Below are 27,728 nucleotides of genomic sequence, written 5' to 3'. Positions count from 1 at the left end.
AAAAATACCCTTTGAAGTGAGGTATCCTTTTTTTCCCCCCCACCTCCCCCTTCAGGTGTAACAGGTTTCACAGATGACATTGCAATCACATGCTGACGCACGCTGATGCAGAATAACTCCCCCAGGTCAGACTTCAGCCTTCACTGCTGAAAGCCATCAGAGCTTGACTCGATGCACTCATGCTTTTACTGCCCTTCATGGTATGAAGGGCTGATGACCAAAGTTGAGGTAAAGTTGGTTTGACAAAGTCAAAGCTCAGTTTAGGAGTGGCTTGAGTTTAGGATCTAATTTACCACAACTGGCATTTTGATAACTTCATAAATCATTTTATTAACACTGCCATGATTCTCTTAATGATTCAGCGACCTCCAGCAGCAAGAAAGAAACGGACTTAAAAGGTTGCAGATGAACCTGTGTTTTAATAGGCAGACCTACCAGATTGTGTCTTTTATTGGCACTAATGCAGCCATTTACAGCCTTATTAGCAGCCATATGTATATTACTCAAGTATTCTTTAATACAATGCTGGGTGTTTTTAAAGGGTTATTTTCAAACTTATTTCTCCTATTGCAGTGTGCCTCCTTTTTTCCAAACCTGAAATTCATAAAGAGTTGAGCTCATTTTCTTTCCCTAAAAGACAGAAAAATGCTTTACAGCAACATATTTAAAAAGCAGGGTGGAAAATAAATAGCATAGGTCCATAAACTGTACCACCAGACTGTTTTGTAAGAGCAGGGGACTGAGAGCGCCTGGGCTGACTGAGTTCACATGTTGGTCTTTCCCCTTATTAAGGAGGAAACCACAGACTCTGGCCAAGGATGAAGCACCTCTGACCCTCTCTGGTGCAGCAGAAATGACGTGTGGAGAGAAATCACCTTATTAGTTTCTTTTGGAATTTTCTACCTTGCAAAATTTAGCCATCAGTTTTCATTATTCAGTTACCTGAATTGTGGGCAATAATAATGGGATAGAAAACACTTGTGAAGAGGCAGACATTAGTACTTTCCTTGCACAGGCCACACAAAAATGCGTAACTCTGCTAGTTAAAAAGAAATATTGCTTCTAGGTACCCATATTGATATTCTGCAGACAGAGCTTATTAAGTCTGTAAATATAGCTGCATTCAGTAGCTCATTGTGCAAATTATCTCAGTATCAAACCCACAGCAAAGCAGTGTTTTACGTCACTGACTACCAGTAATAGCAACGCAGAAGCAGAGGTGTTGAGTTTAAATGTCAGCCATGACCTGAAGCTCTTAGCATTTTCCCACACTCGATTTGCACCATCCAGTTTTCCTGAGAGACCCTGTATTTGTACTTTCCTTGTATAACTTGGGATTGTACATTTGTACACGATTTTTTTCTCTGCATTGGAAGTTGAAAGTCTGCATTTGGAAAGTGGCTTAAGAGTATTTATTCTGTCTTAGTAGGGAGTAAAGTAGTAATCATCTTAGTGAATTGCTGGTTTTACAGAGTCCAGCCACTAAGATAGAATTGGAAAAAAGACAAGGCCACTGATGTGAGTAAATTGTATTATTACGACAGAGCCGAGCTTGTTTTGCAAAAAGCAAAGATTTTCTTACCTCAGTAACTGACGCTAATTCTGCCAAAAATACAAAAGCAAAAAGTTACCAAGTTGAGATCAAATGTGGCTCCAGTTATTTATTGATATGTTCAAACATTTCTGCTGACTAAAGATACCTGAAACAGTATTCTTTGATTAATTGGAAAGAATTTTGATATTAGTTTAGATATAAGGAGTAGTATTGATCAGTAGCTACCATTAGCTACTAAGAAAATGGCTCCAGGGGAAAAAAAAAGTGTAATAATATATATAAAATTACTTCAAGTACTGGATGATTCCTAGCCATTACTAGGAAGGTTTATGTGTAAATAACTAAGCAGCAATGTAGACAGGAAAACTAGTCCTTCCAAAGCTTATTCATTAGGGGTGCGATACCATGATCTGTAATACGGAATCTGAGCACTTGCAGTAGAGGCTCAGCTCTAAGGAATACACTTCCAGTGAACAGCAAGAAATTAAAAAAGCACCCAGTAGTGGTTTCTCAGCCAGATGTGTCTTGGTTGTATTGCAGAACTGCACTGTGCCCAGCCTACCGCTGCCCGACCCCGTCTGCTGTGGGAAGTTTGTGCAGCTCCTGTGAAAAGATGCTTCTCAAATCAGCCCCCACAAGGAACAGCATTGCAGAAGGTGCCATGGCACATCACTGCTGAGCCAGGCTGCTGTCTGCATCTCAGCACGGTGAGAGCAATATGCCGTTTTCAGCTTCCACGGGGACAGCTGTAGTTGCAGCAGCAGCGCAGATCCCTTTCTGACTACAGGCTTGCAGCGGGTTGTCAACTGTATTGGGAGTCCTTGTGAGTGAGCAGGCTTTTCTGCTCACTGCATACCACAAAGAACAACTCATGGCATCTGTGCCAGGAGAGTTAGAGGAGGCAGAGCTGACTACTTTGCTAGCCATTTCCTACGGTTATACACCCGTTTCGTAGTCTCTGGTCCATGAAGAGTGACAGCGTTGTGCTGCTGATATGGGAAGGCATGGTCTTTCAGCAGTGTAGGAAGAACTTCAAAAAAGGGAAGGCACCTCTTATTTGGTGCAGTAATGATGGCACCACAAATGTGGGTTGCCAAGATTATTTGGACTCTGACTTCCACCTCCAGAACTGGAAAGATGATGGTTAGGTGGTATGGTATTTGTAAGATTCAACCCACACTATTTCAGGGTGACAGTCACAAGCAAAGCCATAGCAGCAGACTTTGCTGTCATTAGCTTCCTTGAATGGTGTCATAGCCACTGATGCAACACACATCTTACCTGCTTCCCTGACCGGATGTAATGGTTCATCATCAGGAAGGATGTTGTGTCTCTGCAGCATTGCAAACCACCGTAGATCATCATACCCATCGTTTCCAACTAGTTTTGCAAGGTGCATAATATCTTGTATAACTGCTGCCTGGCAGCAAAAAAGCCAGAAAGCACTTGGAATTGGTCCCATCAAGATCGAGGGAGTCACCATGCCATTCATCAGAATTGTGCAGCCTCCAACAATTCCTAGTTCAGGAACTTCCTGAGCCAGATTATTTTGATTTGAATGTGATCAGTTAGTTTTAAATACATATAAACTTTTAACGTCCACTGAGTTCCATAGCTTGATTATATTTTGTGTGAAGAGCAACATCGCCCTCCCAGCCACCTCTTTTCTAGGCCAGAGAATCCCAGCCTATGTGATCACCTCTTATATGGGGACCACTTTGTAGGTTTGACTGTGCTGCCCCTCTCTAAGCCTTTTCAACATGTACTGTATCCGTTTAGATTCAGGGGGATCAGGACTGCATACCTGCATGCTCGGAAATGCAGAGGAAGATGCTGCTAGCCTAGCAGGAAGAAAAGAACCTTTCTTGAATTCAATGGGCAGATGCCTTTTGGGTTACTTGTGCCTTTAGCTCTCTAACTGAGGCATGAGAGGAAGCCTTGAGAGATACACACCTCTGTTCATTAATCTCCTGGAAATCTTCAGTTGGATGTTCAGACAACCTTTATTAGGAGTCTTCCTGCTTCTGCTGTTTTCTTGCTTATGCTTCTAACTTAGATGCTCTAAATTGCATGTCAGATAGCAAAGTATGCGTAACCTTCATAAAGGCATCTAGAGAACTGAAGACTTGGGTACAAAACCCTTGTTAGCCTGGGCACATTCAAGCTCATATCTCCCCTGAGATTTTTATAGCTTCATAGTTTGTGTGTGCCTCATCACTGCTGTTCTAGTTATACAAAAGATTTCAAATGGGAAGGCAGAGGAGGAGATCTGATTCTGTAGCTAAGTGGCTATGATACTGTTCGGAGAGTACGGTTTAGAGAATATGAGTTTTGGTCTCTCATACAACATTTTAAAAATATAATAGACATGAAATACCACTACTAATAACAGAGGGGAAAAAACAAGAAGCCAAGAAAGCACAGAAGGAGAAAAGGCTGGATAAAGTGAGGGAAAAGTGAGTCTCAAGTTGGATCTTTTATAACTCCAGATTCTTTTGTTTGCATCTTCATGCCCTCTAATAACTTTTATATGGGTCATCAAAATATATTCAACATCCCTGCATTTATGAAGAACATTCTTTTCTTTGTGAAGTAGGATACTGAATGTAGCTGGGAATAAAATAACAGTGTTCATTCCCAGACTAGAGAACACTGCTTTTAGCGTCAATTTTTTACTCAAGCCTGTGTTGCCTGGGCAATGTCAGGGAAAATATAAATTCTCTTCTGTAGGAGGAAATGCTCTGCCTTCAAACTTCTAAAATGCTTATCTTTGTGTACTGCTGAAATATGATGAAGCATGTGTCCAAAAAAGTGTATTCCCAGGTCAGCATTTCAAGTGGGTGTGAATTTCAAGTTATTCAGAAATATTCAGTCATCAGTGGGGGGGAGGAGGAACACCAGATTTCTTTAAGTGCACATTAAAAGTGGCAGAGGGACCAGGCAGGCTCTTCACAGAGGTCAAGTATCTGCAAGCTTGAAGTACTGTTTCCAAGTGTCTTCGTTTTCATATGAATTGACACATTAGGCAATAATCATACCAGGTCCATATTTGTTCATTTCTTGAACTAAAACCTTTACCCTCCTCACATCTGTGCAAACTCGAAACCCTGGGTTTACTCAATTTAACACTTAAAGAATATAATGCAGAATTTCAGATGTTGGTTTAGTTTTACCCACGTGTTGCACAGAATATTTAAAGTCATGCCATCTTCCATACCACATACATACAATTAATCTTGGCTTTAGGTTTATTTCTGGATCCTGGGGACTGCTCACTTAGCAAAACAACCCCTGACTGAACTTCTGGTTTATGAGTGAATGAGCTGGAATGTTTCACTCCAGAGCAGAAAATCTGGAAAGTGCTTTTCCTTTACCTCTCCCCATACTTGTAGCCAAGTCAACAACTAAAAATGATGTAAAGAAAAACCAGTCTTACCCAAGTTGAATGCCTGAAGAGTAATTTACGGCTCAAGGATATCATGTGTGTTGCATACAGTTTGAGTCTACACAGTCTTTCTGGGATAACGTGTTACAGTATTTACTGTTTGTTGAAAATAGGCACAGGGGTGTGCAAAGTACATATCCCGGGTTTTACCTTAGTGGTAAGATGGGAATCTCTTCTGTTCTTCCATTTTTATGCCCAAGTAGAGTCTGATGGTCCCAGGCACTTATCCACTCACAAACACATCAATGTGCTGGAGAGCTTCCTCAGGGAACACGCGAAGGAGGCAGATGAACGAGATGGCTGGAATAGATGGAACGAAGTAACATCATCTAAATGTAACAGCAAATATACAGTTCTTGGCCCATCAGAAGCTCAGAGTATAGCTTTCTACCTGTCTTGCCCTAACCAGATATTTTCAGTGTACTACAAGTGGTAAAAAAGTGGAGAGCTTTGAAGTAGGATGTGGAGAGGATGGAGAACTGCACAATGGATTTCTACAGTAACTTGTAAAAGGGAAGTCTGAAAAGAGAAGCATGAAAATGGTTATTAACTGTGCCATCCCATTCTCTCCCACCAAGATTTAATTCTTAAGGCTGGTAGCCTGTAATGAAACAAAAGTGAGAATCAAAAAGAAGGTCCATGTCAGATCTGATAGGGAGGGTGGGACTACAGTGATGAGAGATCAGAAGAGAAAGGAAGGTTTTGTTTGAGGAACTGGAATAATGAAACAAGTACTGACTACAACAGGGAAGATGGCAAAGAACAGTACAAATAATCTTAGGAACAGGAGTTTGGTGGACAAGAGGAACTGGTATTGCAAGTGTTGACTGAGGAAAGATAACAGCAGCCAAGATGAAAACTGTAATTCTAGGCTTGGACAGCAGTTGCGGCAGAGAGGGAAGGATACATCTTGATGTGTCTGTTCAAACAGACAGACAATGTTTTATGACCTTAATTGACACAAGACTGAGGAATCTCTAGGTCCTATATAAGAAACAGTTATTTTTGAAGAATACAAAGGAGGAAAAGATGATGCCCAGTCACTGTATAATATAAAAGTTGTGCTGCTTCTTGATTTGAGTGAAAGGATTTGCTTGTTTCTGTTCCTCTGCAGACAGTACTTCGGTGCCTAGTAGCAAGGTCTGAGATATTCTTATCAAGGAATTTTTTCCACCTTTGACAAGGCTATTTCATCCTTACTTACACAATTCTCCAGGCTGCATTCTTTTGATTTTTGTGTGTAAATATCCTGCATTGTAATTTAGACATGAGGTCATCTCTGTAACAGTTCTCAGTTATAAAGCTATCTCCTCCTGTGATTTTTAAAGTATATTTCTTTAATTATGCAAAGTTTTGAAAAAGCAGGGTCTTAAGAGGGACCTACATACTGCAGAAAGCAACCACTTAAAGAGGAGTTGCCAAGTTTCAGCTTCAGCTGCTTAGCCTGTTATTAAAAGATCACGTCACTGTGATAATATCGTGAAACCACCTCCCTCTGCACACACGTTCCTCAACACCTAGTTTTCTCTCTCTTAAAAGCCCTAACTCTGTAGTTCCATAAAATCTGTCATGAAGAAAAGAAAAACAAACCCCAAATCTGTCTGGACCGGCAGCACCAATCCTTTTGCCACCTCTCATGTAACTGCAGGGTTTTTTTATATACCCAAGAACAACATGAAAGATGTTGTGGGCAATGATAAATGTCCTTATGTCCTTGGGAAGTAAACACCACAGGGCAGCTCCGTCTCTAGTGATAGTTCAGGTGCTTTCCAGACAACAGAAGCTACGAGGCAAACAACACAAGCTGGCATGGAAGGAGTCGTATGAAGGTTCAGCTGGCGTGACCTCGGGGTTCCTGGGGCGAGGGAGGTGCGGACCTGTTGGCAGGCTGGGAGGGCCGCGCCGCCAGCACGATGCCACAAATCACTGCCGATCCCTCTGACGGATGCTGGCCCGGCAGTTCAAAGAAGCTTGAGGTTCTACCTTACACCTGGTTGCTACCTGTCAACCTCTCAGCCCCGCACAGGAGTTTGAGCTGCTCCTGGGTGCTCAGAGGCTTGTTTCATATCTGTATCGACAGATGAAAAACTCTGCTTTGCCAGCTCTAAAAAGACACCTGTGCTGGTAACCGGAACATCAGCCGTTCTTTATTTACTACTGGCAGTTTCAAACCAGCTTACTGTCAGCTGCTGCACCATGCTGCAGGAAGGGTGATGGTCTTCCAGCGCCCACCATTTGGTCATGTCATGCAAAGAGCTCATTCTGAAATACAACAATAAAAGGAGATCAGAAGTAAAACTCCGCTTAATGCAACAGGATTACAGCCATTTGGTTTTCTGTTGTTAGACCCGTCCTTAAAGAACTTGGACTGCTGGCACAGACACAGACGTTTTCATGCTTTCCAGTTTTCAGTCTGAGCAAATATTCCGGTTTTTTTCCAGGCTTGTGTGTTGTTCTTAAGGAAAAAATTAGTTTAATCTGCTTTCTAGACGTCGTTCCTGGGATACCTCCATTTTATTCTCTACAAGTGTTAGAAATACAGCTCCACAAAGCCACAGTTCCTGCTCAGACGTACTAGTTAAAGGCACCTTTGCCTTAAAGTTCCTAAGCTGATTATAGGTTTCACCAAAAACTGCATGTGTGTGCTAGCAGCTTCCTAGCACTGAATGTGCTGATAACACTTTACCACATAATACAGTCACGCCTAAATTACATTCTATACAGATCAATTAAGATAACACGAGTTTAGTAGAACTATAAACAGAAAATCAAGTGATGCAATAGTTTTTACTGGTTATTTTTATTTGAAAAGTAGCAATCTCCAAAAGGTTGCCTATAGTTGAGTCAGGGAAATATCCAGAAACAAAACCAGCTCAACAAATCTGTAGTTTAATAAGTCAGTACTGGTCAATTCTTTACTTACTAGATATACACACCCCAAATGCAGTTGTAATCTAAAATTGATTACAAAATCAGAGAAAAGGGAAAAAAAGAGCTGTATAATCCACACATCTTACAAGTTTCTGGCAGTTTTGCTTTGAAACACATCTTTAGCTAATCTCATGTTACTAGTCACTCTATAAAGCAATTGTTTTAGATCCTGATCTATTTTTAAGGATATAGAGTTTGAAGAGGCCATCAATTTTGCTGCCATTCTGACACAACTTAAGCAACACATTTTTCAAGGTCATGCCTGTGTGTGTCATCAGTATTTGTGCATTTGCCAATGTGAGTCCCCAGTAAATTAGACAAAGTGTGGTAAAACCTCTTCTTATCTCTGGAAGAGGAAGAAGGGGAGGGATATTGGTGGTCTGTGCATCCGAGTGATATCACCTATACTGCCAATGCAAGTGAAATGAGTTAAAATCAGACCTATGCTGGGAGTTAAACTACTTTTAAAAATTAACTCAGCCATTGTGAATCTCAGGAAGGAATAATACTTATTTTGGCTTTTCAATTTATTTTGGTTGAAACAGATTCCTAATCAAATTAAGGTAACTTAGAAAGATCTTTAATCATGCTAATGTGATTTTGTTGGAGACAGCCTTTAGCAGGGGTGCAGGAGCTCTCTGAGAAGGAGACAAAGCAGCTGAGTTAAGTCATTTTCACAAATGAATGGCAAAAATATTCATGCAGGATAAAAGAGGTAAGGTTAAGACAACCTCTCCTCCACAAAAAAAGATTGAGAAAAAAAAAGAAATTAAAAAAATAGATTCCTGATAAGGTGAGCATGGTACCATTTTGTAGAGGAGACAGTGCATGGTAGAGCTCTACTGCAGCAGAATGCCGATTAAGCACCGTATGTTGAAAGATCTTAGCACTGATCAACTCAAAACTACCAATGAATCAATGATGCTTCACATTAGTGGGTTTTGTGCCTTTTCTTCTGTGTTATCATCCTTAGGACCTTGGTATCAAGTGCAGTTTTTCTTTTCAGTTGGTGGATTTCTTCTGACAAATGAATCATTCGACAAATTTTCATCATTCCCCCTCCCGTGGTGTTTAATGAGGGAATGGCCAGTGACGGTGTCTTTTCCTGTTGAGGTCTTGGGTAGAAATTTGCCTTCCTACCATTGCTGAACTGATTGAGAACCCACACTGGGGTACGTAGGTCAGAGGCTGTTTGCGTGACTCCAGGCTATAAACACGAAATAGTATTTCTTTTTTGCTGCCTGTACAGCATGCTGGTCTTTGGATTTAATTCTAACCTCTCCTGTATTTGCTATGTACTATTACAATGCAACGGTCAGTATGGATGGACAGCACTCCTGTCACCCATAATGTCAGACCAAAAGTAGGCATTTAATCTCCTGCTGGCTACATTTACCTGTGTACTACGGATTTTGCAAGAAGAGCTGTTAGGTGGGGATTTCTATCAAACCTTATAATTTAAGATGAAATTATCTAAATTGACAGATTGTTTTATCTGAAGCATTTTAATTTAGAAAAAAGTATATCAGCCTTTTCATTGTCAAGTCTGTTACACGTGCGACTAATAAAGACCAACAAGTTGATCCAAGGATTTACAATTTAAATAGCTGAGATGATTAATCTTAAGAAGATTTATGAGAAAACTGATTTGGAATGTTATATTATATAAATTAATAGTGACAGATTTTTATGGGTAGTACACTTAGGAAATGACTACAAAATAAACTAGGAGGTCGTAATATTCAAAGTTAAGCAATATAATTCAAACAAATTATTCTGTTATTGACTGGGAACCATATGTTCACATGTCAAAACCTATTTAAGTATTTATATTTTAGTCTATAGCACTTGGCAACTAGTTACTTAATAATGGTACTCATAAGGTCAAGGGTGAAGAGTGATACCATGTTACCAGTGCTCTACAGTAAATAGGTACATAGCTTTGACTATAAACAGTACAATTTGTAGACTGATTACCCATTTTTGTATCAAACATACTTTTCCTAGCTAAGATGCTGTTAAAAATGTGCATGTCAGAAAACTAAGCAAGGAAAAGATGTCAATAAATTATGTTTTCTAGTTTATATACTAAAACCAGCTATATAGCACTTAGATACTTGAAAACAAGATCTTAACCTTTTGAGTTACAGGTGCTCAGTCTTTCTGAAAATAAAATCAATTTAATTTTCCATTAAAAAACCGTAACTTGGAGCTTTTCCATTAAGAAGTATGTTTAATTTACAGAGCAACTATAAATGCAATTTGTGCCTGAAGCAGCCTGCCACCCGGATACTGCTGAACTTGTTTTGAGGAAAAAATGTGTATAATCCTCAAGCTTACAGAAATTGCACATCCAAATCCCTTAAAAAGGCCAAGAAGTTAGAACAATGCAATGGAATGGCAACATTTATAAACCACTGTACTGACTGATATTAACTTGAAATCATTAGTTTTAGTACAGGATTTCCATTGCCTTACACTGTGAGGTGAGCTCTGAGTTTAGGAGGTGTGAGTTATGAGCTGCCATTGAGTTACTTGATAATACATTACTCTCTATGATGACGATATACCATATTGATGGACCTTTCAAATATTTAAAGGAGATTGTACATTTATAGATAAACAAGCGTTACACAACATACTTTCCATACACATCTTACTTTGTACCTGCTAAACCCCCCCCCCCCAGACTGAAGAGGAATTTAACATTTAAGACATTTGCATACATTTTTCAAGCATACCTAAAGGGTTTACTGATATGTTCCATTTTCAACAGATTTTAGAGCTTGAATGATTAATTTGACTCAATTTAATTCATTTGACTTAAGATCAGTAACTGTTTATGGTTTCAGCGTAGATGTAAGGTAAACAGAGTTTGAAATTCAATTAAAGGTATTGAAATAAAGTAATACCTTAACTGTGCACCTGAGAATAATTACTGAGTTTCGATTACTTTTGAAAACTCAATTTAGAAGTGCAAGTTTACATCAGCAGATGTGAGTTGAACATGATGGGACATCTTATCCTTTTACCAAAGAGACTTAATCAGCACCGGTCATGAAGATACGGCAAGATGGGCCTTCAGCTGTCTGCAGAGGCACTCGGATCAGAGGAGCCTACAGAATCCATGCATCTGCACTGGTAGCACAGCTCCTGCTGACTACACCAGAGCTAGCTCAGGCATGCTAGCCCACTCTGCGTGCACATCTTGTAATTGCACTGTAACATGATCGACTTTGCTTAGAGATTAGAAAAGATCTTCCCACTTCTTCCCAGTGAAGAATGATTCATTCAACTTTTAGATCCAAAGGTCTTCAACAAATAAATAAAAGCAAGATGACTTTTATTAGGGAAGTACTTTATTATAAAAACGTAAAGATTTCACAAGATGAACATTTACACAAGTAATAAAAATGTAGAGAACATTTTCCTTTATTTATAAATATGCAACTTGCGCTTTCTTAAAAATTTTATTTACAGCTTAGTTTTTTGTTGAATCCAAACTAGGCTTGTTTCCTTGCAACCATATGGAAGCTCTTGAGTTAGCTCACAGCTGAAAAATGTAGTTTTCCATGGGACATATTGTGTGCTGAGTGATTGAATCTAAAAGAAATAAAAAAGCAGGATTATTTAAGATAAAATACACAAGAAACAGATTATAAAGCAACAACGTACTTCAGAGCAATTTCTGGTATAAAACAGTTTGGTGGAGCTGAGAACCCAGACAGAGAAGGACACTAAAGAAAAAGCAGTCAAATTATTATACCACAAGAACTTGTAATTTATTTAAGCTTAAAAAAGGTGCTGCATTATCTATCTATACACTTTTTATTCTGGTCAGCCTTGAGTGAATTAATTGTCAGTCAGTATTAACAGCAGAAAGCAAGTAGCCACAAACCAATGGGATTGCAACAGTGAAGTGTCAAAGATGAGACAAAATTTCAGATCTGATTTATTTGATTAAGATGGCAATTTATAGGTGACACTGTTCAGACTATTACATAAACAGTTGCTGAGAAAGAGCCTGAGCTTCAAACAGCTGTATCCTTCCTTTAAAGTACCATATAGAAATACTTTTTTCTGAGTTTTGATGATTCATCATTTAAAATCCGTTAGCCGGAGCTTGCATAACCATGCCTCGTGAGCAGGACATAACAATTAGAAAAGGGACCATCAGACTGCAAAAGAGAACTGAGAAATTGGTAAAGGGCACCAAGAATTCGGAGTCCTTTTTCATTAGCAGCTGGATATGCAATTCCTTCAGCCCACTGACAGGCTGAGCACGGCCTGTCCAGCCGCAGGTAGATCATGAGACGTTGGACCTGGGGTGAGGCAGAACTCCATGAGGCCAGTAAAGTGTGGGATGTGCCACATGAGTTGCATGCCACTTTAGATCATTACCTTTGCTCATCTGGAATTTATGACTGGAGTACTATTATGTGAAACTTTTGTGTTTAATTTACTACATCATATTTTTAGACTTGCACAAACCTTTGCTTTCCTCATCTGGCCACTTTTTTTTGGCCACACTTGCTCTTTAAGTCTTCTTTGAAGCCAGAGAAAGGCACAATAAGCAATGCCGCCTTCTTATGCCTCTCTCTCAAATCTTCCCAATTTTATCTTATACTTTAAGAAAGTATCAAATAATATTTGCATTTAGATGATTATTTTTCCCTTATGGCTCACTTTTCCTTTCTTTAGTGGTATTTTCTTTCAGGTTTTAAGTCATTATGATCTGATAGCATTAACAGTCAAGAGATTAGGACTTGTTTGTCTAGTCTCATATAACATCAATGCATGTAGTACATTTATTGCCGGAGGCTGAGTGAGGCACTATCTATACGAGTCTGACATAGTGGATGGGGAAAATTTAATCTTTTTTTTTCTAGTACGCAAAAGGTCCCTTTTTGGAAAATACCCATATCTTGTCTGAAGAAGCAAAAGTGTCAAGCTGGAAGCTGTGAATCCTATATAGATTATCAAAAGCTTTTCTTTCAGGGTGAGGTATTGCAATTTTACATTTGATTCCCTGCAAACAGGTAACTGTTAGAACTATGGTGTCCTAATGGAAAAGCAATGGACTAACAACCCTTAGAAACTTCACAGCAGATTTTAAAAAGAAAATTTTTGCAAGTGACATAGAAACTGCAGAAAATTGTTTTTCAGAAATACAACATATAATTCAGGACAGATTATCAGAGGGTGCCAATCACCATATTTCAGTAGTGCTACGCCAGTTTATACCAGTTAAAAATCTTTCTTACATCATCTAAAATTGAAATACATGCCATTTTAAAAAGAAATTTTCCTATGGGGGTTTCCCCATAATTTAGTTTGATCTAAATGAAACAATTGTACAGAAGATAAATTTGAAAAACTTTGTATGGAATTTTTCTTGGTAAAATTACAATGGTGGGTACCAGGACCATCATAAAGCAGTCGTAGTTGTAAGAGAAAGTCCTCACCACGGAGACTACCTTCCTGAAAACCTAACTGTAGCAATCTGTTCCATTTTCTTCCCTCTATAGCCTCAGTTTAGTGAACTATTTACCGTCAATTTTTGAATACATACTCCTCAATATTTTATATGAGTTGAAATTTAGTGTCTTACCTAATACCCATTTTTCTGATAAACATTTTATTTCCTGGTACTTCTTTCCTGGTTTTTTTCCAATACAGATTTTTGCCTGACGTAAGGCTTTACATATTTTCCCTCCTGACAGCTGTATAAGTTCAATTAGCTTTTTGCAGGGTGGCTGACTTGAAGGAGATACAAACATGACAGGCTGGTTTGAAAAGAGATTCTGCTGGTATTTTCCTGTTGATAGCTGACGCTGAAGTCTGCAGATCTGTATTTGAGGAAACAAGGAAATTAATTAACTAATGTGATGCATTTCCAATCAAAGTAAAACTAATCCTTGTCTTCGTTAATTCAGAAAAATAGAATTATAGTTTGTGAATATGCACTTTACTTTTTCAGACACATCAGAAACTTTTGGGTAAACTATACAAAGAATTTGCTCTATTTTATTGTTTTAGTTTTGATATAGAAGTTTAAATATCCACGTACGATATACTTGACTGCTATAATTCCCAAACCAGAGGTGAGACTATTTAGTTGTAGGTCAGATGGTTTACCTGTAAGACTTTTTAAAGCACTTGACAGTATTATTTTTCACCATAATCTTACATTCTTACATTTATAACACTGGCCATCACGCAGAAATATCAAATGATATTCTAAATAAGTGCAGTCTTTCAGCATAACGACAACCTGTGAAAGCCTATGCAATATATAGTGCTCATCAGTTTGTATCGGGAAGCTTTACAGCCATATCTAATTCAGAGTTCAAGGTACTTTAGAAGGTCTTATTCCCTCCTGTGCTCCGCATATACCAACTGCATTTTCTCTCAGATGTATGAAGTGACACAAACGTACCAGAGCTCGGAGCAAACTGCTTCATGTAAACTCTTTCATCTCCACAAAAGCAAAAAAGGAAGTCCTCTGTGAATGCTGTGCAGCCTGTAACACTTGATCGTTATAATAAAAAACTACCTGATCTATATGAGGCGCCTTTTCTTCTCTATATGTACCAGGCAGGACAGTGGTTCAGCAACTAAAGCCATTTCCTTTAGCTATAATGTACATAACGTCAAACATGCTGACGTGCTATAGAGAGGACTTTCTTAAACTGCCTTTAAAACTCCAGCTGCGTGCATTATCAGTGCACTTGAGAGGAGGGCAGGGTAAGAATATAGTACATCTCGGTGGTATCGTCAAAGGAAAGCTTTTGCATGGAACGTCACCTTTGCTTCGCCTTCAGCTGGACCACCACCACCACCACAGTTTTCCCGGCAGGCTGTTGCTTGGATGTGCTGGAGCACACTGCGTCCACACACAGTCTCGGAGGCGGGGAAAGTCATAGCATTTATGTTGAGGGCTTGGAGAGCAGTCTGAATGGTTAACTTTGCTTCCTGGCCCACTAACCTGAAAGAACGGCCACTAGCCAGTTGCTGAAAAGGCAGCTAGCTGACCACACAGGCTTTGCCGGTGGGATGAGAAGGCACAGTCTTAGCTCTTACCCCTGAATTGACTCAGCTGCCTTTGCAAGATCAAAGCCTTTGCGGCACTCCAGGGGTGCTCCCAGCCCTTTGAAACTATACATATTTCATGTAAGCTCTTACAAATAAATAAATAATTCCTCAACAGAGACCAAGCCTGGGAAAACATCAGACCCCAAAAGTGACTATTTCCACAAATTGTGTATGTATCAGTCAGTAGTTGCAATTGTGTCAGTCCCTATTGTAACAGACAGCACCGATTTTCCTTTCTGATTACATTTGTTAGCAGATGGACAGAAAACCAAAATGTTACAAAATAAAAGGGTCTATTTACTCCTTTTGATAAGATCCTAAGTGTTAACCTCATTCTTCACTAGCTGGATGAACGGCAGGAAGATGCCTCTTAGATGTATGCATTTATCATAAAATGTACCATTAATTTGGATGTTTGTTTAAGACTAAGTTTTGAAAGGAAAAAAAAATCACACGACATAAAACTTATGGGGCATGTATGATAAATAAATAGACTCTTTATTCATTATAAAAAAAACCACCACCAAACTTTTCACCAGTTATTTTCCCTCCTGCGACTCATTTTCAATCCCCACAATCCAAAAGTGCATATATTCAAAAAAAACCCTAAAACTTTGCAACTTTGCCTAGAGCTTTACGAAAATATTTCCTGCTGGGTGGAAATGGGGTACGGGAACAAACACAAAATCCCCATAAAAGTCCAAAGGTGTGATCTTTTTATGAGGCTCAGGAGATAGCCATCAAGTCTCACAAAGGTGTTCTTTCCGAATTGATACCTGAATTCATGCAACAGAAGATGAAAGAAAACTAATTCTTCGGATGTACTTGGAAATTTTTCAGCATTGAAACTGCTAATGTCCTATGTACAGCACACAATTTTCAGTGTACTTCCAGAAATGAAGAAATTTCCTGTCTAAAATGCTACTAGAATAATACTACTTCACAAAACATAAATAGAGAATATGCTTCTGATTTACTACAATTAATAGAAATTGTATTTGTAGGCTAGAATTGAAAATGTGAAGTTCTAGTTTAAAAAATATATACAATGTAGCCAACTGTAATAATTATAGATGTCTAAAAATTTGTGCATGCATTACACAATCAGTGTCTGCATAACGGTAAATCTTTCTTACTAATTTATCTTATTCACCAGAGATAAATGCATCTACAAACACGAACTTTTGATTTATCTTGTCATTACTATTTGAGCATTTAATATAGGATTGGAAACCTTACCAACACCTATTTAAAAAGGCTATTTTTTAATGAAGTATTTAATCAACTATGGAAAGCTATAATTATATCTTATTTACTGTTACTTACAAAAATAATAAATAAATTTAATTAAATGCAAAAGCAGAAGATAAAATTGCAGACATAATTCTGAAGAGATTTTATGGTTTATATCTACATAAAGGCCAAGTATTATTTCATTTGAAGTTGATGAGAAACTTCTTATTTTCACTAAAGAGAAAAGGATTGGACTGTTGAAGCCTTATGTATTAGTTCACCATTCTGCAACTATTAAATGATGGAAAAACGTAAAATTGATAAAGTAAAAAAAAAAAACTTTATGATTTGATAATCTACAAATGTAACAAAAAGAGACACATAAAACACCATATTCATTTAATATAGCTGGGTGATGTTGCTGGGGAAATATTAAACTCTAAGATTTTAATATTCATATGATTTCAGTACGGATAAATATACTGGCCAAGCAATGTTTACATTTTCATTTCACTATAATTCTGTACAAAGACCTCATGAAGAACGCACTCAAAGCTACACCACTGTTAGGAAACGTTACACTTGCATGGTTATGTGCATTTTCAGACAGTCTGTCATTTAGTAAAAATTTAAAAGAAAAACACATATGTGGAACCCCATGTCCATCTAAAGATCAAGGGCTCGCACACATCCACACAAGTGGAGCATCAGCCTGCTTCTGATAAAGAGTAGTGTATTGCAGCGTGCAGACTTCTGGAAGTACAGTTGTCCTGCAGTGAGGAATTTGCAGAATCTGCAGGACCCTACAGGGATCAAGGAAGTTTGTGTTAACAGTGCAGCACTCCTGCAGGACAAAGAAGAAATGCTCTCTTTTTCATCTTTCTAAATATGAGGTTTAATAGGAGAATAGAAGCGACCAACTAAACAGCAGCTCTGTTTTTGTAGGAGCAATGTGTGACACACATTTTCTACTTGAATTAAAATCTCAACATTTTAGTTTGATTTCTTTGCAATTTATTTGAGCAGTTTGCTGTTATTTTTTTAACACATTGAGAGTATTAAAATTGAAATAATATTCACTAAAATCTTTACTTAAATATTACATTGAAAATCTGTAAAGTCTGTACTAGATAAATACACTGGTGCTTGCCAATACAAAAGAGTGCGTTAAGAGCTGGAAACAACTTCCTTCAGCAAGCTGTTGCACAACGAAATAGATCTTCAGCTTTGAAGAATCCAAATTAATGAACATCACACGGATGTGGGACCTCAGCTGGCTCAAGCGTACTACCATAGTGCACCTCATTCCACTCTTTGGTGTGAAATGCATTTGTTATAGCTAGCGATGTTTTGCACTCTCAGAGCAAAACTCAACCTGCAACGTTGATGCAAATTATTTATAAATATTGCATCCTTATTTCTGCATGTTTACTGAAACAAGGCTTTTCCACTGGTTATCAGTATCGGTTGGCTAAAATAGAAGCTCCCTTTCTTCGAGAAGCAGAAGCCTTCAGACAGACAGAAGTGAGAACCTACTTTTTGAATGCTTGGTAAGGCTACGTTAGCACCCCAGCACGTACCTGCAAACTGAGAATACCTACAGGCAAACTTCGTATGTTTGTGCGGTGGGAGAAGACTGGTGCACCGAGCCGGCAGCCAAAAGTGGAGGGATATAGAGTGGAAAATTTGGTCCAGAAAAAAGAAACCTTCGATGTTTGGTGTTGGAAAATAAAAAGGAAAGTAAAAGAAGAAGAAATGGCATACAGTCAAGACTGTATTATCTGGAAAATTCTTCAAAACACAGTTTCTTCCCCTCCTCTGCATAGGCCTTCATGTAAGTGTTTCCTGGCCAAGATGAGGGTGAAGGGAAGAACGCTAGAATCCAGGCAATTTAGCTGATACTGTTTCTTTCCACTGCATGTTGGCAAACAACCTTGCTTCTCTCAAATCCCATAGACTGATAAGAAAAGTTAATTTCACCAATTTATTCTCTGAAAGACTCAGTCCTGTTGGGAATACTATATGAAAATGTTTGGCAAATAAATCTACTGTTTGGCGGGTAGTCAAAATTATACTGGAAGACGTTTGAACCATTTTTTCCGGCACAGCAAATTTTTGCAGGAAAAAAGATAACAAATTCACTTATTTTTAGTTTAATTTCCTTGTTTTGCAGAGGTAGAACTATTTTTAAATACTATGTAATATCAACATTATTAACTATGGATTAATAAAAAACAAATTAGGATAAAACAATAAGTTTTTTCCCTTTTGAGGGTAAGTATGACCTCTAAATCAAGGAGCCGTATTTCCAATATACATCACTTAAAAACACTCTGCTAAGCTTTTAAGATGTGGTCACTTTACTATAGCTATTTGTTTATAGCTTCAAAAAGATTCCGAATTAAATATATTTGCATTTGGTTTCAATGCAAACTAATTCGTTTTGAAATTTAAAAAATCCTTTCATTACAGGTTAGCTAATGAAAGAGGGATTTTTTCAGGATTAGAAATTTAAACCTTGCTTCAGAAATACTTCAGGAACTTGTCCATCCTTGTTTTTGTCTTATTTCAAGAAAATTAAACTTAAGTGACTACAAGGCAGTGATGAGACTGCAAATTGCAATTGCAAATCTATGTTAAAATTCTGCAAAGAATTACCAGTTGTAACTGGGAGGTGTTTTCCTCACCCAGATACCAATAAAGCAGCACTGTGCCATGCATCACTCCGAAGCAGTAGACGAGTGTGGCACAGACGACTCAGCCCTGCATCACTGGCAAAGCACAAGGGTTACGTATACTACAAGTGACAAGCCCCTAAGGATCCCAGTAAAATTCAAAGACAGAAATTCTCCACCTCCATACATAATCTAGCCCAATGCTTATCTTCTCTTGCAGTTAGCAAGCTTTTCCTAATAATATAACCTAAATTGGCTCCGCTGCATTTTAAGCCTGTAACTTCTTGTCCTAGTGCCAAGGGACATGGAGAACAATTTATTCTCTTCCTATTTGCAACAACCTTTTAAATATTTGAAGACTGTTATCATGTCTCCCCTCAGTCTTCTCTTCTCTAGACTAAACAAACACAGTTCTTCCAGTCTTTGCTCATGGGTCATATTTTGGAGACCTGTGATCGTTTTGTTATTCTCCCCTGGATTCTCTCCAATGGATCCACATCTTTCCTGAAGTGCAGTGCCCAAAGCTAGACACAGTACTCCAGCTCAGGCCCCATCACTGCTCTGCACGCTGCGAACCACCCATGTCTCTTATGTGTAGCATTCCTGTTAACGCATCCTAGCGTGCCTGCTTCTTTTATCGGCATATGGCATAGGTGACATATATTGGTTCGGAGCCTCTAAAATACTCAGTTGCTCTTTTGGCAGAAATATCACATTGTCAATCTCATCTTGCGTTTCTGCAGGTGGTTATTTCTCCCTGCTCTGCACTTGTCCTTACTGAACTCCATCATACATACTTCTGGTCATTCCTTATATGTCTCAAGGTTATTTTAATTCCGATCTGTCATGGTTTAAGCCCAGTAGGCAGCTAAGCACCGCACAGCTGCTTGCACCCCCTCCACCTCAGTGGGATGAGGGGGGAGAATCAGAAGGGTGAAAGTGAGAAAACTCATCGTTTAAGACAGTTAAGTCAGTGTTAAGACAGTGCAGTATTTAAGACAGTGATTAAGATTAAGACAGTGCAGTAATTAAAAAACAGACAGAGTCAAGCTACAGTTCTGCTACTTTAGGTCATGATTAATCAGATTTTCCAGCCTGGTAGCTTAGCAAAATCCTAGACAACAAATGCAGTATATGGATGGGATAGTTATACATTTTATGCCAATGATACCAACGAGGTATGGTGGCCTCGTTACCTGTATGACAAAGAGCTGATCTGAGCATACGCGGATCCTCTGTGCAGCAGACCGAAGTGGATTCATATTGAATCCACCATTTTGTATCTGGCACTACTGGTGGGACTCTCCATCTAACTCAGTTCTTAAATGCATGCAAGTTCACATGTCTCAAAAATGCAAAGAAAGTAAAGTAAAATCAGAAAGTCTTTTCCCTTAACTCAGCTGACAGTTGAACAAATGCAGTTGAGCCAACCAAGAAAATCTCAGCCTCCAAATAATTTGCTTTAGACAACCAGCCATGACTTTAAAAGGTATGTATTATATACACAGACATGTTTTTCCTCACAGCTGACAAAGATCTAGTCTAGCTGGATATATCCTCAAAAGACCCTTAGCAAAAAAGATACGTACATTCTTACTGGTTTAGTTCAAGCTGGGAGTGGACTTTTGAAATTAATCTCTTGGTCATTCCTGTGAGTGTATTTTTTGTTCCCACTGTGGAGCAGCCATCAAGGCCACAGACTGTACTCCTTTTGGATGAAATAGAGTCAGAAGACGTGCTCAGTTCAGGGGAGCAGACTGGGAGGAGCCCAGAGCCCTGAAGCAAGGTGCTCTCGGCACTAGCTCATGCACTCCGCAGATCCCGTTCCATTGATCTGCATTACTGGCTTATAGATGCAGGCACAAGTGAGCATGGAGTCACTTCTGGCAGATGTAATGGGGTAGTTATGTACGTATGGGATGCTGCTTTCAAACTGAATTATTACCTGCACAAAAATAATTATCTCAACTGAATTCAGCCTATTTTTTTATAACGGTTGCAACTTGCCCTTATTGTTATCTTATAGTTCATTCTCACATGGCAACAAGGAGGAACATCAGTTGGATCTTGGAATTCATCCCCTCATATTGCAATTATTTACCCATATTTTATACATAGTATCCTGTAGGCTTACTGAACTCTCCCAACCCGCATAAAGCCAATTGTTTGTCGCTTTTTTTTTAAGTAGACCAGTACCTATTGCATGAGACCAGTACGTAATCTATGAACAGGTCATTAATTTCAGCAGGGTAGCTTAAGGAATGAAGTATCAATGGAGTAAATAACAGTGTTTAATCATATGGGAGTAAACACATCTGCATTTACACAGACTGAAATAACACATTTCCAGCTAAGTGTATTTCACCGATTAAAGGCCACACTGAAACAGAAATTCCATGAGCTAATAATGTGCTGCAGTTCATGGAAAACAACTTGATATTCCCCATGGTTAAATACTACACATAATGAAGATACAAGTCATGGCAGCCTAGTATTTGCATGAAATACATTACAAATTACAAGATCATTTCAACTACCTTAGACTTTTCAGATATTGAATAATTTTGGACAATCCAACTTTCATTTTTAATCAACACAGGATATTGTGCAGCAGGCTTCAAGAATGACATTTGTTTTGCTGGCTTAGGGACATGGGGAATCCTTCCATTCGCCTTTAACAGTAAATGATAAATCCAGTGCTGTCAACAGATTTGCTATACCTGGCAAAGTGCAGATGAATAATACTTTGATAAATAAAAGAGTTTTCTATTCCAGTAATAACAAAGTGAGTGATCTTGTTGAAAGGAAAAGCCTGGCAAATGTGAAGGGTTACACAGATGCTCCCAAAAGGCTCATTCCCCAAACAGTTGTATTAACCCACAATAAAAGTAATCTTAACATTAAAAATAATTCCTAGTTTTATCTTTAAAATATGAATATGTGAGTCCTTTTGCTCTACCTCAGCAGATTGAAATGATTTAAGTGAAGGCAGAGTACATTATTCTCTCTACTCTTCAGTTTTAGCTCAATGCCATTGCAACGCCCAGCAGTAACTCAGTGTGTGCCAAACATGAATATTTTTAAGCGTCATTTGAGTTTTAAAGGCTACAGTAAGTGATGGGAACACAATCGTCTTGGGAATCTACAAATAACTTTAAAAAAGCTCATAAATCTGGCTTCCATGGTTTGGTTTTCAACAGCTTTATGAAATATGTCAAAGCTTGAACACAGTGACTTGGTTTTCCTTCAAATTTCTTAGGATTGACTTTTCTCGATCTTTTTTTTTATATGCTGCAGCGAGACAAATAAAATGGACTTGGCTTTAAAAAAACAGGCATCAGCAAATTACATTTTTAAAAAGTTGTTTTGTTCTTTTTTTTTTAATTAACAGAGGAAAAACATACCTCCTTTAGAGTAGCTTAAAGATTTCCCTCGTCAAGAAAAATGTAAATGCTTCTGTTCAGCACCCAATATATTACAACATAACAGACCACATACTAATGAAAAAGTGATGTATAATTAAAAGCTGTTTTTTTCTTAAATTGTTTAAAAAAGATGCATGGTAATGACTGAGCACAGCAGAAACCCAGAGAGTTGCATTCAGAAGTTACATGCAATGTAACTGTACGTACACTCTGTACTTACAGTGAAACGCGTGCACTACAATGATAATTAGCAGGGAACGCTTGGTTTTTAAAATATGAACTAAAGGGTCAGTTGAAATTACATCAGTGTTCAACAGAGAAAAGTCTTTAAAATTGTCTGAGAACTACTGAAATAAACCCACTCAAAGAGAATACCTGGCATCACACAATTGTGTGCCACTGCTGTGGGACACCGCCAACTGCAAAACTAGACCAGGTTCAGGTTGCTTTCAGAAACTCCTGATAGTACTACTATCACAATCACCTCTGGTCTCCAATTTCCCTGATTAGTACCCCTTGGCAGCAATACTCCTTTATGTGTGGTAACATCTCTTCTTCACGTGATCTATGTCACAAATTGGAAGAAAAGATCCCATAAGAAGTATCGAAAGCAAAGACATTTAATCCTCTAGCAGTGAGAGTAGCAAATGGAGCTGCCAACACACACAGCAACCTGCCCCCAGGTCTTTAAATATTTGACCAGGTGCTATTTATCAATCGTATTTTTAAATGAGAGTTACTCAAGAAAAGTTTCTTTGAGGGCATCGCTTTCTTCATAGGTGCTAAACAAAGGACATGATTAACATTTTCTATTTGAAGATTAATTTCGTGAACTCTAGTACTTTTTAGCATGACAAAAGATTACAGAAGAAAGAACTTTATATTGTGACAGCAAGCTGGGATGGTCTTCTGTATAGCTAAGGGAGAACGATTTTTGTTGTCAATACAGGGTAATTTTAAAGCTATCAAAGTTGGTAGGGTAAAGGCACAGTAACTGACACCAAGTTTATTCTCTCTGCTCTTCTTCTTTCTTTTTTTTTTTACTCAGAGAATTTTTCAAGTTAATGGCAAGCTTTTGAAATTTTTTTTTTTAACAAAGTGAAAAAATAATTGACAAACTACAATGATAAGTTGTGCATGGTACCAAATGACGCCCTTCTAAAAATAACTGATTCCAATATCTGTTTTGAGGAGTTGACGCTTATCAGCTTGTGAGCTGATACACCAAACACATTTGCAGAATATTGCCTCACTGCTTTCTTCTCAAGAGACTACAGGAGGCAAAGCAGACGCTGTGTCAGTAACCTTATCAATTGCTGGAAGAAAACAATAGTCTAGCATTGGGTATTAGTTGTTGCTGTGAGTAAGAAGAAGCTATTTTAGAACATGAGTCTCATGTAGAATATAATCTTACTCCTGATTAGGATTTCAGATGCATTTGGAATTTCAACATGTGATAACTTTTCAACTTTTTTCTTTTCTATCACTTATTTCTAATTTAATTTTTTTAGTGACAAAGATAACATTTGACCTATCTGATATTTGCATTTGGTCTTGCAGGAACTATCTTAATGAAGATAGAAGTGTGACTCCACAGGTAAACCTGTTAAAGTGCAAATCTAAAGTGGGGGAAAGATTCACTGAAAACTGAATCACTGATTCACAGAAAAGTCCATTTCTGTTTACTGCAAATGTAACGATGATCTTGTTAAAAACTTTTTTTTAAAAAAAAGAAATATTGTTATAAATTCTATACAGAATTTTGTTTTGTTTTGTTTTAAATTTGAGATCACCATCTATGACATGGTTAAATACGGAGAACTAGGCAGACATTATGGTAGTGGACTTTCAGCGACTTCTCATGCTAGCTGGGCAAAGTTTGTAGGGTCAAACTGCTGACCCTGTCCTCCTTTCTGAGTTCCTTTCCTATATTCCTACTGCTCTTCGTCTAAGAATGATGCAGGACAGAGAGGCTACTACTTTTTAGCCTATCTGCATTTTAACTGAAGTGCTTTAGTGAGAGCAGAAAGTCTTTTCATGAGGTTGTCATTGTGTAAGCAAGCAGTTGCAATTCGAAAACCGAAGGATACTCAGCAAAGTACTGTATACAAAAAATAAGCAACTGGGTGTTTGAGCTTAGATGCAGGGTAAATACTCTGAAGCACAGAGTGAGTCGTGGTCTTCAAGCAAAATTACTAGTTATTTTCTAGTCAAACAGCTGGATAGCTTAGAGTAAATACAAATGCTGAATATTTCCTCTCCTACACATTAGTTTTCTAGTAAAAGTCTGTAAATAAGTATTTACCATCTCTGGCTCTGTCCCTATCCAGAGTTCCCACTAAGATCAATGGGAATAAGGTGGGCATATCATGAATACAGTTTTAGCCCTGTAACAATACAAACTAGCATGCATGTAACAGAAGGTATTGTTTGTATGCAAACATACTATACTAAAGTACATACACTACTCAGAGGATGGGGAAAAAGAATCTAATCTAGCTAGTCTTGCATAAGGGCAGAGGTTTAAAAATGTCCTGCACACGCACTGGGTCATGCGTCTATTTTTATTTTAAAATTATATTAACTTCAAAATTTAGGAGCTGACATGATAATTACCGATGAATTTCTTTCTTAAAATGACAGTATTGATTAAAGTGCTAATGCAGTTATCCTTATGCTATGGACCAGTCCTAGGAGAGCTACAAAGCCATCATTGCTCAGACTGTTGGTGAAGGAAAGGAGAACTCACTCTCACTGTACAGCACTGGAGTGTTCTTGGGGGTTAAACAGAGGAACAGCAATGATGGGATTTGGAGGGAATTCAGTAAAATCCTTCTCATTCAAAGAAGGCCAGTGTCATGCAGACCTTTGAAGGCGGGGAAAAGCTAAGCCTTCTACAGAGAAGATACTGACACAAACTCCCAAGTGCCTTTTAAAGATTTCATAGCTAAACCAAACTACATGGTATCACCATGCTCAGCTGTATAACAGACCTATTATTACAAACAAACATGACAATTAATAAATAAATAATCCCATACTGAACTTAAAACAGTAGTTTTATCAATTATCAGCTTATCACAGATGATTACTTCTACAGCTTGCAGTAAAGCTGAAATCAGGTATGAGATGACTAAAAGGAGGAAAAAATCAGATTATTTTGATTAAGCAAGCCTTACATTATTTTATAAATGTAGTACATCAGGTTTCTTTTGATCATTAAAAGCTGAATACATTCACTCGGACACACTCCAGTTGTGGCAACATGATATACTCACAAAGCATGCACATCAGGGTGACAGCTAAAAAGCAACAGAGAGCTTTGCACATAATCTAAAACTAAATCTGTATGTAATTTCCTTCCCTTTGTTAATTGAAGATTAAAACTAAATCAAGGGGAAGCCTTCTATGAGACTACTTCCAACAACAGATGACTCAACTAGCACCTGAGAATTTGTTGTGCTTGTGTGTTCTGAGGTTCTGAACTTCCTGTTTCAATAAAATACCAAACAAGTTGTGTTTCCTTTACAAATAAGCTATTACATCAAGCCCTGTTCCTATAATTTCAGTTTTTGTCTGCATTCCAACATTTTCTTTGGCAAATGTAGAAACATTCTAATTAAAGAGAAGAGAAAAACAAGCATCATTCATCATGGTAAGAATGAATGCTCAAGAGAACATCCTTACTGGTTACTTCTTTCATTCAGTTTAATTTGGCTTTTGAAGTGCACGTAATTATGGCATGTGGTTCTCTGAGATGAAACACAGGTAACAGGGCTTTTACTAATACTGTCTCATGAAAGCTATTAAAGGTAATAATCAGTTCCCCTAATGCCATACAAAGATAATACCATCTATGTGAAGTGATTCAAAAACGTTTTTAGAACACCAGAATACTTGAAATAAACACTATTCTGTACAGCAATATTCACCTCTTATTATAACTTGCTAGATCCTTTAACACACAATCTGAAAATCTTTTTTTTAACTGAAATGATCCTGTGTTTTCCTCAGCATGATCTATGAAATCAGCGTAATAAGAATTCTTTACAATGCCCTCTTTCCTTAATTTTCAGTTTTTGTTAATGTTAGATTCCAGATGAAAGACCTCTGTCTACTTCACATGCAATTACCATGACAAAGACAACTTCCCACGAAAAGTTAAACACCAGACCTGCAAACACAACATAATGTAATTGTCTGGTTAAGTACAATATAGCGTATATATTACAACATATGTGGTTTCTTCCCTAAATTTATTTAACTGCAGAATCGGAAGTGCTGATTCACCAAGGCAGAAATTCAAACTTAAAATGACATTATAACAGGAGTTATAATTAATCAGACAAATGCCATTTTGGATAAGTAAAATAACTATTGCTAAATGGTGTCTATGTGCACATTATAACTTTGTCGAGAGCACGGCTTCCTTTGCTTATAGAGCAAAGGTAAGTTCTCAGGCAAATGCAGTTAAAACCCCAGTCAGCTACTCAGGGTTGTGTTTTAGACAAATCTGGAATGCAGCAGAAGAAACTATGCACTGTAAGTGGCTGAAGCCAGCAGAGGATGCTGAAGACTTCTGATAACAGAAATAGCCACTACAATGTCTGCAACATCCTCCAAAGACAGCATGAAAATAGAAATAGTACAGTTAATCCTGAAAAAATCCTAAATTTGAGAAATTATCTCATCAGCCTCCAGAAAAAACCAGAAAAACCCAAGAAAAACCATTGTCTAATTGCATGTCAGGTGAACCAATGTATCTCCTTTAGGCATCTCCTACGTAAGTAGGCAGCAACCAGCCCAATCCACACAGCACAGAGAGTATGGGATCACACTATGCTACTGCTTCAAGAAGGCACATCTTTTGTTTTATAAGCATATGCTTGGCCACACTGAAAACTCAATGGGATGGGACAAACAGAGATTTCAATTATTTATGCCCTTCTTATCTTATAGTTTTTCTTCTAAGCCACAATCAACTCAACTCTATAATTTCATATGACAAAATTTTGTGCAAAATTTCTTAATCAACATCATCATCGATTACATCCTTCATGTTAGACTAAACCCAGAATTTCAATAACAATACTCAATAAATCCTCGCTTTTGTGTTGAAACAGCAGCTCTTTCAGGGACTCAAAACTTACTTCGATTCAGGCAGGAATCTCTGAGTCTAGGCAAAACTTTTGGTAGAGCACTAAAGTTTTAGGACAAGATTTTCAGTTTTAACATGCTAGCGAGGACCCTTTAAAGCTCATTCTTAAATGTTTATTTCCTTTGATTCTAGGATGTTAGTATTAAACAGAATTATTACACTTTTTCCCTGGATTGTCCAAAACTTACTAGTTTAAAAGATACTAATTAAC

General features: G+C 38.0%; 1 protein-coding gene across 1 annotated transcript in view; it reads right to left on the bottom strand.

The window, feature by feature from the left end:
* Positions 1 to 11,478: 11,478 nt before the first annotated feature.
* The window catches only part of MCPH1 (microcephalin 1), a gene marked incomplete at its 3' end in the record, with an annotated part of 133,198 nt that continues 116,948 nt past the window's right edge, over positions 11,479 to 27,728 (bottom strand). The window contains exons 12-13 of the mRNA XM_081998087.1: positions 13,543 to 13,780; positions 11,479 to 11,534 (exon numbers count right to left, since the gene is read on the bottom strand). Of these exons, the coding sequence (XP_081854213.1) occupies positions 11,479 to 11,534; positions 13,543 to 13,780 (294 nt within the window). The remainder of the gene's footprint in view (positions 11,535 to 13,542; positions 13,781 to 27,728) is intronic.

This window comes from Phaethon aethereus (genome assembly GCF_964289735.1).
Source record: "Phaethon aethereus genome assembly, chromosome: 3".
Classification (NCBI taxonomy): Eukaryota; Metazoa; Chordata; class Aves; order Phaethontiformes; family Phaethontidae; genus Phaethon; species Phaethon aethereus.
This window is presented reverse-complemented; position numbering and strand designations above follow the sequence as displayed.